This window comes from Hyaena hyaena, unplaced genomic scaffold (assembly GCF_003009895.1).
Source record: "Hyaena hyaena isolate Hyena2069 unplaced genomic scaffold, ASM300989v1 scaffold_292, whole genome shotgun sequence".
NCBI lineage: Eukaryota > Metazoa > Chordata > Mammalia > Carnivora > Hyaenidae > Hyaena > Hyaena hyaena.
This window is the reverse complement of record NW_024080924.1, coordinates 1158530-1172283: the sequence shown is the minus strand read 5'-3', so window position 1 is coordinate 1172283 and position 13754 is coordinate 1158530. Positions and strand designations below refer to the sequence as shown.

At 40.6% G+C, this 13754-nt stretch overlaps 1 protein-coding gene across 2 annotated transcripts in view; it reads right to left on the bottom strand.

Moving 5' to 3' along the window:
* Positions 1 to 13754, bottom strand: part of FMN1 (formin 1) — a 394055-nt gene that overhangs the window by 39927 nt on the left and 340374 nt on the right. For both annotated transcript variants that reach the window (XM_039247265.1, XM_039247266.1), the window contains one exon: positions 1900 to 1951. In XM_039247265.1, the coding sequence (XP_039103196.1) occupies positions 1900 to 1951 (52 nt within the window). The remainder of the gene's footprint in view (positions 1 to 1899; positions 1952 to 13754) is intronic.

Here is a 13754-nt window from a genome sequence, read left to right as displayed (position 1 = left end):
ATGCTATAGTCTGTAACACAGACATATTTGTTTGACACAAGAGGAAGGGAAGACTTAATACAGGGAAAAGGCCAATCAAGGGGCACAAAAATCTAAAGACATAATCACACGATCATTCTGGTTTTCAAAGACGGTCATGTGTGGGTGGTAACTGTGTCTCAAGAACATCTGCACTTAGAAAAATTCAGGATTTGCCTTAACTTCACTTTCATCTGTATTTTAATTAAAAAACATTTTCTACTGTTTATGAGAGAGAGAGAGAGATTGGGAGAGAGAGAGTGCGCACATGCATAAGCAGGGGAGGGGCAGAGCGAAAGAGGGACACAGAATCTGAAACAGGCTCCAGGCTCTGAGTTGTTATCACAGAGCCCAATGTGGCGCTTGAATTCACCAGCCATGAGATCATGACCTTAGCCAAAGTTGGATGCTGAACTGACTGAACCACCCAGATACCGTCATCTGTTTTTTAATTCTATTGACAATTGAAGGCAGAAAAAGATGCTGGTGCCCGTCAAAGCAGAGCAGACAGCACTGTCTACAGGGTTTCAGAACTCTTGAAAATTGTGGCTAGACAAGAGGAAATAATTCATTTCTAGAGTTTGTTCATTTGTATTTAATGAACTGCTCTCTTCACACATTTATAAAGCTTGTCTTCCTTATAGGCTCTTTCCTTCCCCTACCCCTCACTTAATTTTCTAGTCGTTTTAGAACCGGTACCAGCAAAATGTATCTCAATTCTCTGTGCTGAATATGAGAATGCCTCAGTATGCCCCCACTCACCCTTTTAAGAGGGAGACACAGCCAAGCTGACTACCTGGTCAAATGACAAAAACAAAAACCCGTATGAAGACCCAGAGCCAATGATTACTGGGTAAACTGGCTGGTTCCATTCTGCTGTCTATTAAGAGAGAGAAGAGCAAAGAAGAGGCCTAAAGTGGGTGAGGAGTTCAACAGAAGACCTCAGAGATCTCTTCCAATTTTTGGGGTCCTTTTCATATTCACAGGTCAGTCCCTCGTCCCCACTTAACCCTTGTTTACAGTACTGTCTCAGATCTGATGAAAGACATAAGTCTCTTAGGTATTTGCAAGAGTTGGTTTAGTCTAGTTGTAATGCTAAGAAGGATCACATGATTCCCAACTTCCACAAAGTGGTTCAGGAGCAGAGGAGCAGAGTGGTTCAGGAGGAGAGGCAGACAGTGTCATGATGTGTATGACACATGTCAACCAATCACGTCTGAATGGTTCTGTACTCTTTGAGGAGAAATATTCCCAAGTCCTGCCTTAGTGCTTTCCCCCCAGCTCCTGACAGAATATTATTGCTCATGGATGCATAGTCTTAACAAATGGGGATAAAAAGAGTGGCCAGTCAGACATTATGCTAAGTAAAATCAGCCAGTCATAAAATGAAAGATGCTGTATTGAGTCTGTTTATATGATGCATCTAGAGTGGTCAAAGTCGCAGAGACAGGAAGTAGAATAATGGTTGCCAGGAGCTGGGGTGGGGGAGGAGAATGGGGGGTGATGGTTTAATGGGTACAGAGTTAATGGGGATGGGTAAGTTCTGGGGATAGATAAGGTAATGGTCCCATAGCAATAAGAATGCACTTAATAATAATAATAATAAAAAGAAACAGCTAGGGTGCCTGGGTGGCTTGGTTGATTAAATGTCCAACTTGATCTCGACTTAGGTCATTATCTCATGATTCATGAGTTCGAGCCCCGGCTGGGGGTCCACGCTAAGAGTGGAGCCTGCTTGGGATTCTCTCTCTCCCTCTCTCCTTGCCCCTCCCCTGCTTGTGTTCTCTCTCTCAAAATAAATAAGTAAACTTGAAAATAAAAAACAGAAAAAAAGGAACAGCTAGCCAAAGAAAGGGCTAAGGCCAAGTCAGAACTACTTACCTTTTCTGTGCATTCTCCAAATGACTTTCTTCCATTTTATGCTCTTTTTTGGCTGTAAGAGAGAAATTATTATTATTATAACAGCATCTTTTTCCATCATATCATTTGTGTAATCTTCTTTCCAATGTTTGTTTATTTTTGAGAGAGAAAGAGAGAGAGGGGCAGAGGGAGAGAAAGGCAGACACAGAATCTGAAGCAGGCTCCAGGCTCTGAGCTCTCAGCACAGAGCTCCACGCAGGGCTCAAACTCACAAACTACGAGATCATGACCTGAGACCTGAGCCAAAGTCAGGTGCTCAACCACCTGAGCCACTCACACGTGCCATCTTTTGTGTAATCTAACTTGGATTAACCATGCTATCAAAATAACTCTGAATTCACGGGTTGGCAGCCTTTACTGCATGTCCTAGAAATAGCTCTCAATTGGCTGCATCTCCCACCCTTGCTTTCTTGAGAACGGCTATAGCTAATGGTGGCCATATAATTTACTATTCTTACTAGGACACGTCTAAGACTGAAAAAAGGTGATAACTAATAATTACACCTGCACAAAAACATAAATTGGAATAATCCTGGCCAGAATGGTACATGTGGTTACCCCAGCTACAGTTGGCCTCTTTGTGAGTTTTGCCATGTATTTGGCACTCCCCACAACCCCTCCCCAAACATGAAAAATCCTGTACCATTTACAGCACTTCTTCTCAGGTCCAGATAAATTCACTGGAACCTTTGCATTCACTGTCTCCACACCCAGGGCCTCCTTTGGCAGTCTGTGGAAGCCTATGGTCTTCTTTCTCAGAATACTGTTTTTTAAAAACATTAAAAAAATAAAAAAAAAAAAAAACCTGACCTTCCTTTCTCTCTCTTAGAAAAAAAAAAATTTAAAAATTAAAAAAAAAAAAAGAATACTGTTTTTAAATGTTTTGAAAAAAATACTTAAGACCACTAAGGAAATCCATGATACTGAGATTCAACCCTGAATTTAGAGATTAGGAATTTATAGTGTTCTGCAGAACCTATTTATTTAGGATGCATTTTTGGGTAGTGCTTTTACATATCCTTTTCTCTATGCAAAAAATAATACTGTTATATAAGACAATAGCACTCTTTCCCTTTAAAAATGTCTAGAAGGGGGCCCTGGGTGACTCAATTGGTTAGGCATCCAACTTTTGATTTCAGCTCAGGTCATGATCCCAGGGTCATGGGATCGAGCCCTACATTAGGCTCTGTGCTGATAGCATGGAGCCTGCTTGCGATTCTCTCTCTCTCTCTCTCTCTCTCTCTGCCCTCCTCCACTCACACTCTCTGTTTCAAAATAAATAAATAAGCTTAAAACACGTCTAGAAAAACAGGCAAGTTGTAAGGTTCCTTTCATTTAAGGCTTCAATGGTGTAAAATGAACAGGGAAAGATTTCAATAATATCTAAAGAGGCCTATGCTGTGAAACTTCAAGGTAAATTGTATTAAAGGATTTTAAAGTACCACTGTTTACTGCACTGCAAAGGAAACAACCCAGAAAACTAATAGACAACCAACGGAATGGGAAAGGATAGTTGCAAATGACATATCAGATAAAGGGTTGATATCCAGAATCTATAAGGAACTCACCAAACTCCACACCCGAAAAACAGACAACCCAGTAAAGAAATGGGCAGAAGATATGAACAGACACTTCTCCAAAGAGGACATCCAGATGGCCAACATACACATGAAACGATGCTCAGCATCCCTTCTCATCAGGGAAATACAAATCAAAACCACACTGAGATACCACCTTACACCAGTCAGAGTGGCTAAAATGAGCAAATCAGAGAACACGAGATGCTGGCGAGGAAGTGGAGAAATGGGCACCCTCCTACACTGTTGGTGGCAATGTAAACTGGTACAGCCTCTATGGAAAACAGTGTGGAGGTTCCTCAAAAAATTAACAATAGAACTCCCCTATGACCCAGCAATAGCACTGCTGGGAATTTACCCAAGGGATATAGAAATGCTGAGGCATAGGAGCACATGTACCCCAATGTTCATAGCAGCACTCTCTACAATAGCCAAAACATGGAAAGAGCCTAAGTGTCCATCAACGGACTAATGGATCAAGAAGATGTGGTTTATCTATACCATGGAATACTTCATGGCAATGAGAAACAATGAAATCTGGCCATGTGTAGCAACATGGATGGACCTTGAGGGTGTTATGCTGAGTGAAATAAGTCAGGCAGAGAAGGACAAATATCATATGTTTGCACGTAGAGGAGGATTAGGAGGAACTTAACTGAGGAACAAGGGGGAGAAGAAGGGGGGAAATGGTGGGGGAAAGGGAGAGAGGCAAACCATGAGAGACTCTTGAATGCTGACAAAAACTGAGGACTGATGGATGTGGGGGGGAGGGGGGATGGGCATGGAGGAGGGCACTGGTGGGGTTGAGCACTGGGTGTTGTGTGGAAACTAATTTGACAATAAACTATTTGTAAAAAAAATAATAATAAAGTACCACTGTTTATTTAAGCCTAGCGCTGCTATGTACTACCTGTGTCACTGTGATTAAGTTACTCGTGACCAACTGCATAGTTATTGACTCATCTGTCATATAAGATTAGCCCCAGTGACTACCCTCACGCAGCTGTTATAAAGATTAATGAGATAGTACACATTAAGGGCTTAGCACATAAAATATGATCAATAAATGACATGACAGATATTATTAGGATGCCATCTCAACTTCACCATTGATATTAAAACATAAATTTTATCCATTTACTCCTCTGCTCAAAACCTTTCAAAGGCTTATTATCACTGGTGACATAACCTCTAACATCTTCTCAATGTCCCATTCAGCCCTACAGATCTGCTCCCCTGCTCCTCTGTGGCATCACCTCCTCTGTGACATGTTCACTTCTTCCCAGTCTCACTGGGCAGCTTGTTGATGCCGGAGCGCACTGAGCATGCACACTGGGGGTCTCTGGGCTTGTGCGCCTCCTCTCCGGGACACCTTGCCCACAGTTTCTGCCTGACTGGCTTCCTTACAGTATTCAGGCCTCAGCTCAGATATCACTCTCTCTGACTTGACTAAATAGAAGATTGCCCATTGCTGCACATCCTTGTCCCCTCCCCCAACTCTCTGTACCACTGCACGTTACCTCTTTTCTGCCCAGCCTCTATCTGCCTGTCAGACTTCACTGTCTCATTCGTTTATGATAAGACAACTGAATATAAGTTTCAGGAAAGAAGTAACTTCATCTGGCTTGTCTTCTGCTGAGCCTTTAACATGGGAAGAGTGCCTATATACTCAATAAATTATTTTACTTGACAAATGCACGTATTGGATAAACATTGCTTAAAAAGAAAGAGACTAGGTTTCTTCAGCATAAAACTTGATATTTAGAATACAAACATAGGGTAAAGAAGAATGTCAGGCTAGAGCTATATGCTACTACCTCAAAGTCCAGGAAATGTCAATTAACAGAAATGATCTTTTATATTAAAATGCTTCTGCTACACTGTTTTAGGTAAAATCATAGTTCTGATCATCTTTTGTAGTAGGTCCCCCCCCACCCCCATTCTTCCAAGCAGGGGCCTCTGTGAATTAGTCTCACTCTTAGCCTGTCGGACACAGAGAAGTGACCTATGTCTCCAGGCTCCCAAGTCCTCTGAAAGGTGAAACAAACTAGTAGTTTGTTCTTATCCAGTGATCCTTAATTTTGTGCATGATCAAACATGAGGAAAAATTCCTTTGAGGCCTGAGTGGTCTTCCTGGAGCACCCCGGCTGTTCTCTGCCACCAGCCGATTTCTAATTGGCAACTTCCAGGCTGTGTTATGTAGACAGTTGTCAAGCTGCCGGTGCGTCTAAATTCACTGAGAGGGACTCTTTCCACAAAGAATTCTACATTGGTAAGATTTTGGAATGGCTCTATAAAGAGGGTTATTTGGGGGTAAAATACCCCAGCATCCAAAATGTAAAAAGAGGTACCACTAAGAGTCCCAATGCACACTGCGGGACTTCTGAGGGCCTGGGAGGAAAAGAGCCTTCAGAAAAAAGTGAAGAACCTAGAGATCTTGAGTTTTCCTAAGCAAAGGGCAGCCACTTCCATGGTGTGACCTGGAAGCTCTACCAGCCTAATGTATTCCTTCTGTCACAATGTGTGACATTTTCAACCATGTCATTATATGTCTTAAGTCTTCAAAATGCTCTGAACAAAACAAAAACACGTCACCTGGAAGAAAAATGTTTAAAGACTAGAGTCACAGACTCAAATTCTAGCATCACCGGCAAACAAGGTAACTGCAGGCTAAGTGCAAGAATCTTGATATTCTCAGATTCTAGGCCTCGCTTCTCAATGCTGGGACTGACACTGTCTCAGTGTAGGGAGGCCAAGAGGGAGCGGCAAGAAAGTAGGAAAGCTAGGCCCCACATGAGGGCAGTCATTTCTCATAAGGGGTAGCCCCAAAAATGTCCAGAGCATGGTTGTTGCCTATAGGAGACTTTATGTGGATTACTGAATTAGGGTGCCGGGGAAGCCACAGAGCATGCCACATAGGTACTAGGTACCCACAGGGAGAGATGGTGTTTAAACAGAAGATGGCAAGTCTTAGGTGCAAACTGTCTTCACCCTACAGCTTTGACTAGCGGTGGCCCTGAACTTATGTGTGAGATTTACTTAGTCTCCTCTTCTACAGTAGTATATAGGTGTTTCCTTTTCAGCTTACATTTCCTACCACGTGTGTGGTGGGGGTTGGGTAGGCTTCTTCAAAGAGTAAGTTTGCAGGAGTTGTCAGATACTGATATGGCACCAGGCAGGGGATAGAGAAATAACAGGCATCCCCAATCCTACCCTTTTCTCTTCTCTTTCTGTCACAAGTAGCTGTCTCATTGTCTGCAGGGAGTTAAATACAATGATTTTCCAAGTTAGAGGAATACAGTAGCTGCTTAGGATGATGACAGTCTCACATTTCAAGATAATAAAAGCAGTAAGAAAAACAAATCAGAGTACTAAAAATGAAAAGCTTTGCTCAACATCAGTTCTGTCTTCTAAACCTCTTTATCAAGGGTATGATGATGATGGAGACCCACATGATGATGGAGAATTTCTGGAAGTCCTTGGAAAAAGGTGAGTGGTAAGTTTGTTTGGTGACCTACCTACACAGACTGTAATCTTTATGTCATTAGTAGAACTGTGTTGCTTGTCTTAAGCTTCTATTTTCTCCACTAAAGAACAATACTTATTTCTCATAACTCTGTCCCAGGGAGAAAGCAACAGGAGTTCTTTAGAAGGGATTTGTTTGTTTGTTTGAAATATTTATGTGGATTTTATTTAATGCATCCTTTACTGAATAAAGACCATTTGCTTTTGTAAGAAGCTTTAATACCTTGGAGTTTTGCTTCCTGGTTGATTTTATAGCCATTGAATCGTGAGTTATCATAATGTCATCCCATAATGACCAGTTTGAAATTCCTAAGTACTGTGGCTAACCAAGTGAGGCAGAAGTCAGGATCATTAAATTCCAATTTTTCAGCCCAGCTCTGCCACTTAAGTGTCAGGGACAAGTGACACGTTTCAGTTTCCATCTCTGTAAATGAAGATGGCAGTGCCTACCTGTGCCTAAATATGAAGGCTACCTGACAAGGGGATGAGGTGTGCTTGCATCACAGCCTCTGCAGTCAGACCTCTGATGGCTCCCTGTCATGCTGAGACCGCTGGCAGTTCGAGCTTCCAGAGGGATGGGTGCTTTGACCAAGTTTAATGCTGGGAGAGCATAGTGGAAAGAGCTTGGGATTTGCGTCAGGCTGGACCAGGTTGGCTGTGCTCTGTCACTTATTGACTGAAAGACCTTGGGGAAGTCACTTAACTCCGCTGAGCCTTACCCATACGACTGGAATGGTAAGATCTCCCTTGCAAGGTGGTTGTGACTTTGGAGGTACTGAGCATGAGGGATTAACACAGAGACCAACAAACAGTAGACACTCAAAAATGCAGCCATTTATTATTTAATTGGCAAGAAGCAAATGCTAGTAGTCTTTATTCCAACTGTCTGCCTTTGGAATGAGTACAGAATTTCAAGCAAATGTTCCTTTCTTTCGTAAGAAGGTCAACAACCACTCTCAATAAAGTATAATTTTGCTTATGACCATTTTCAAGTCCAATCAGGTGTCCTCTGCTTAGAACCTCACTGTTTTCCCCATTTTACTTACAAAGCAGGCATCCCTACCAAGGTGCCTAAGGCTTGTCTACAGGAAGGTGTCCACTGTGTCAGACCTAAAGTCATTTTATTTGCTGTTTCAGCCCATTTTGTTTTATTTTACCCTCAGGGGAAAAAAAAAAGACAGAACCTGATTTATAATTTGCAAATGCCTAGGAGTCAAGGGGATAGGTGTCAGGGGCTTATGATTTTTCTACTTAATGATCACTGAGTTATCAATCTCTGACTTGATTAACTGAACCACTTCTCATACACTAAATGAAAGATAGTGATGCAGGGGTCTACTTATCAAGGTAATTTTCTGAGACCAAAGATTCCTTCTTTAACCTCTAGGGTCTATGATCTACAATAGGTTCTTTGCATTACATAGAAATCCCAGGTCTCTGCACTGCACCCAAATTACCAACTTAAAAGGCAAAGTGGATCATGCTACCACTGTGCTTCTGTGTTCATTAGCTTCCTCTCTGTACAGGGTGAAGGACACTCACACAACATAGTAAGCCCTTCACAACCTGGCTCCTCCTACTTCCCACCACATGTCTCATACTCCTGTTGAGTTGGACGCTGTGCTGTTTGTGCCACTCAACCTGTTTCCTTGTGCCTTTATTTTTAGGGACACGGTTTCTTCTGCTTTGAATCCTTCCACCTCCCTGTCTTCTCCTTCTCAAACACTCCCACTGTAAATGTCTTTTCTTCCTTCAAAAACCAAGCTTTAAGGTGACTTCTTTCATGAAGACCTCCCTGGGGGCCTTTCCTTCATCAGCTGGTGAGCTGCTTTCTGTGCAGCACCAGCCACACTGTGTTCACATATGTGGACCACAGTACGGACACCATTTGTTGGAAGTCTGCTTTTCCTAGTAGACTCAGTGTTTCATGAGGGCAGCAACCAAAATCTATTTCACAGTGGAATTTCAGAGTCTGTTTCTCTCAACCTGAACACCTGGTAGGTACTCCACTTCTCTGACAGGTGAATAAACTGAAAGCAAGGGGCCCACACTAGTGGAACATAGTCCCCCTAATTGTCTCCCCACTGGGGGATCAGAGCCCATTTCCTGGCACAACAATTTCCTTGTTTTCTTTTTATCAACAAGATAGAAGAGAGTACTGATTTTCATCCTGATATATCCTATGTTAGATCAATATATTATTTAGAATGACAGATCACATGGGGCACCTGGGTGGCTCAGTCAGTTGAGCATCCTACTTCAGCTCAGGTCATGATCTTATGGTCTGGGAATTAGAGCCCTGTGTCGGGTTCTGTGCTGACAGCTCAGAGCCTGGAGCCTGCTTTGGATTCTGTGTCTTCCTCTCTCTCTGTCCCTCTCCCCACTCATTCCCTGTCTCTGAAAAATGAATAAACCTTTAAAAAAATTTAGCATGACAGATCATGGATAGATACATTTAACACTGGCCCTTGAGTTTTGTCCATATTGGACTAAAACATTCAAATAGAGTGATTATGAAAAATGTAGAGTTTTTATAAATAAAATGACACTTCCAGAAGATATTCAGACTATGAACACTTGTCATCTAAATGTACCAAAATATTCAAGGTTTTATCCTCAAGAGGCTAGTATTCATGCACTGAAAGTGTCTGAAGAAGGACATCACTCTTCAAAGAAAGCGGGGGTTTTATGTCAAAGATAATTAAGTCATGTTTATGGATACCCATCTGGAAGGTAGTAAAGAGTGGAATGAGGGGAAGGGATAGAGGTTGGAATATCTTCCCAGTATTCTTTACACAGTCTATTACACTTTAATATACCATGGTTTATGGACCTGACATTGTTGGTATAAACCAACAGGACGCACAGTAAAGAAGCTGTTTTTATTACAGCTCTCCAAATAGAGGAGCCAGGTGATGCTAACAAGGAAACAAAGGGACCGCACTCCACTTCATGTGGTATCCATCTGATGGGAACATGGCAGCCATTTTTCATTTCTTAGAAAACTGTCCCGTCATGTACTTTCCAGGAGATAAGAATGCTTTCACCAGCAGAGGCAACAGTACACGTACACTGGAAAGAGGGATGACTTTTCAACATTTGAGAGGGGGGAAATATACATACGTGGAACTACGGACTTATGGGGGTATCTTATATTTACATTTTTCCTCTTGGTATACTTGCCCAAAAAGGATGCTATCCTCCTAACTAATCTTCCTATTTTATTAGTTTTCCTGGTTGTGATTAAACTGGGATGATCATTTCTGGCCTGTCACAGAGTCAATGGCCTGTCACTAGACATTTACAAATGTCTACTTGGATGGTTAACTTGAAGAGCATAAGGGGCTATCTGTGAGGCTTTCTATAAATTGGTGTGAGGCTGGGTAAACGCATGCTATCAAGGTTCCCAGTATTCAGGTATAATTTGGTTTCTAGGTCACCTGTCTAAGCCTAGGTGGAGTAGAAAACCCAGGCTTTTGATGAAGTACTAAGTAAAAGACACTGTATTGGTAGACTTTGAAGAGGCCTTTAGAGTAATAAAATCAAAAGAACCCAGGTACAAGGAGTCTTAAAAGTCATTTAGTGTAACTCTCAGGCTGAAGTTTGAGTCGGAATCCTTCTGTGTTCAATCAGACTTTCCAGATCTCACTGCTTTCATCATTTTTATCTGCCATTTTCAGTTGCCTTTATAAGTGAACCTGAATATTCTTATGGGGATCAAAAAAAAAAAACACACACACACACCTAATATTGTTATCACCTTAACTTGGGCACTTGGGGCTTTTCTCAACCGAAGTTCTTCATCTGAACTGCATAATGTGGAAAGTGACTTGACTAGCTATTCTCTAAGTCTTCCCCACCTCATATGTACATAATTTAGTACCATTTTATTTTTTACTAAAAAAATGTTTTTAAGTTTATGTATTTTGAGAGAGAACGAGAGAGCGAGAGCGAGAGTGCATGCGCGCATGAACACGGGAGGAGCAGAGAGAGAGAATCCCAAGCAGGGTCCACACTGCCAGTAATCTTATAAAATGTGAGATCATGACCTAAGCCAAAATCAAGAGTCAGATGCTTAACCAACTGAGCCACCTGGGTACCCCAAGTAGTACCATTTTAGATGGCAGGGAGATCTAATTTGTTACACACAATGATGACCTTAGGGCAACAGGGCTTAATTCTCTCATAAATGGTTGCAAAAAGTGAGTCTTGATGCAATCAAACTTACAAACAACTCCTGATCTTCTGTTATTTACATTTTTATATTTCAAAGCGTGGGTATAATATTAAAATACCTTATAAAATATCTTATTGATATAATAATTTGAATGAGAAAAATTTCCCTGATCATGTAATAAAAGAACTGTATGATTATTTTATATTCTGTGATGACGGTAATAATTATTTGTGTAGGTGGGGAGTATAGTTTAAGAGGTCACAATGTAACTCTAAGTGCTCATCAGATTATGCATCTGGTTTGTTCTCTATAGTAATTATAAAAAAAATAAAAATTTTATCCACTCGCAATTCTAGAAGGTAATCAGACTAAGAGTACAATTGGGATCTAAATGAAATAAATTTATCCACAGTACACAAGTCAATCCACTGTAAAAGCTTTATAACTTTTTTTTTCCTCTAATAACTTTTTTTTTCCCCTAATAACTTTTTTTTTTCACCTTCACCTCCACAGGTTAAGTTTTCAACTACTCCCAATATGGACATAATGCTCAATCTTTAGACTGTAGAAGAATTCTGCTCATTCTTCTTAAAGGCAACTATTTATTTACCTGTTAATAGTCTATGATCTTTTCTCCTCTGCTTCTGTATAGGCCAGTGATGTCCTTTAATTTTGTACAACTATCTGTACACAGCAATTTTTTTGGCATCAAGGTGACATAGATGCAATTGCTTGAGAAGGTTCATAAGACCGCATAATCCATAACCTAACTATAACCTAGTCCAACAATTTAATGTCATAGAAATAAGAAAGCGAACACCCAAGTTGATGCAATGACTTTCCTGTATCTAAGTCTCGGCTCATAATCCAATATACTTCCCAGTGTCCCCTGCTACTTCCCAACAAGCTTGATTTGTTTCTAGAATTCTCAAATAGTAAGGTGGTATCTTAAAGTTGCACTAAATGGCACATTTTCCATAAAAGTATATACATCAGAGAGAAAGTGCCACGATGGAATTTCAGCTTTCATTCTAAATTTCCTGACTTTTGGTGTTTTAAAACAGACCATGGGGGTAAAATTTTAGAATGATTCAGTGAGAGGCTCATTAACATTAATGGGAGTCAGGTGGTTGCATTCTCAAACAGGGCCTGAATTTCTCCATATTATCTCATCCTGTAAGTCCGTATATACCTTTAACTTATCAGCATTAATAGAAGTGACATCTCTTTCGGAAAAAAAAATGTTTTTACTTGGAGTTATTTTTTCACAAATATTTCTAAACAAACATAAAATATTAATTTTCACTTGGAGAATATACGTAACTCCTGTTTCCTATAGTGTTTATCCTGTCTCCCTGGCATCTCATTACCAATGGGAAGGCTCATCCCTTCCACAGTGCTTAATTTTTTTCAGGGATCAGGTAGGGATAGTGAACTCTGTAGTCTCATCATTCAGGGAGAAGACACCAAATGAATCATCATTTAGGAAATCATAGGAATTGCAAAGAAGCTAGATGTAGAAAAGAGAGCTGCCCCCATTTTGTTTCATCAAGAATCTTGATGACACTTCAAAGCCAATGGGGTTCAGAGTGACAAGCCTCTAAATAACCAATTGGTGACAAATTGCAGGTATTCTAATATTGGAAGAAGGTCTCCTTTCCCAAACCACTCTGTCCTATCTTGGAATTAACACTAGCATAAAAGTACGTAATTTCTGGAAGGCATGGACTGTACTTTTTTAAAAATTTATATTTAAAATTTAGCATTTGAGACTATAAACTTAGTGTTTATAAATCGATAATTTGTTGCTTCATTAATTGGTGAGAAAGACTACAAAAGCAGCTACTAGTTTGAATTTGTAAGTTTATAAGCAAAGTGGTAACAGGCTCCATGGTCAGTTTTCTCTCTGATTTAAAGCAGTGCTCTTCAAAATCAAGGGCCTCATTTTTTTTTTTTAATATCATAGCATTTTAGCACTTGATTTTCAACAGATATTTTGTTAAGCACTACATTAACAAATGGAAAAAATTTGGCACCAATTGGCTTCTCTGGGTTTCCCATAACTGCCTCTGATGACTATCTCTGTTATTTAGAGCCAGCATTTAATTCTTTGTATCTCAACTTGTCCATCTGTATAGTGGATAAAATGAAACCCTACACCTGAGAATCAGCTAGAAGAAACCTAAGAAATTACCTAGTATAAGCCTCTCATGCTATAGTTTATAGGTGAACAAGGTTAAATAATAGGGGACTGAATAAATATTGGATTTTATGATCATGGAATAGTGTACTGAACTGTGACCCCTTCAGCCCACCAGTCACAGCTAATGGGATCCAAGGATAGTCTATCTGCTGGCCGATCAGTTGCTTAGGAAGCAGTTCAGTACAACTGCCAGGAATAATCAGGTTGACGGTGGCACCACTATGATGGTGATAAAGAGGAAAGGGAAGGAGGAAGAAGGAAGGAGGAAGGGGGAAAGAGGAAGAAGAAGAATATTCACTGAGTACTCAGTGTGTGTCAGGTAATATGCTAAGGG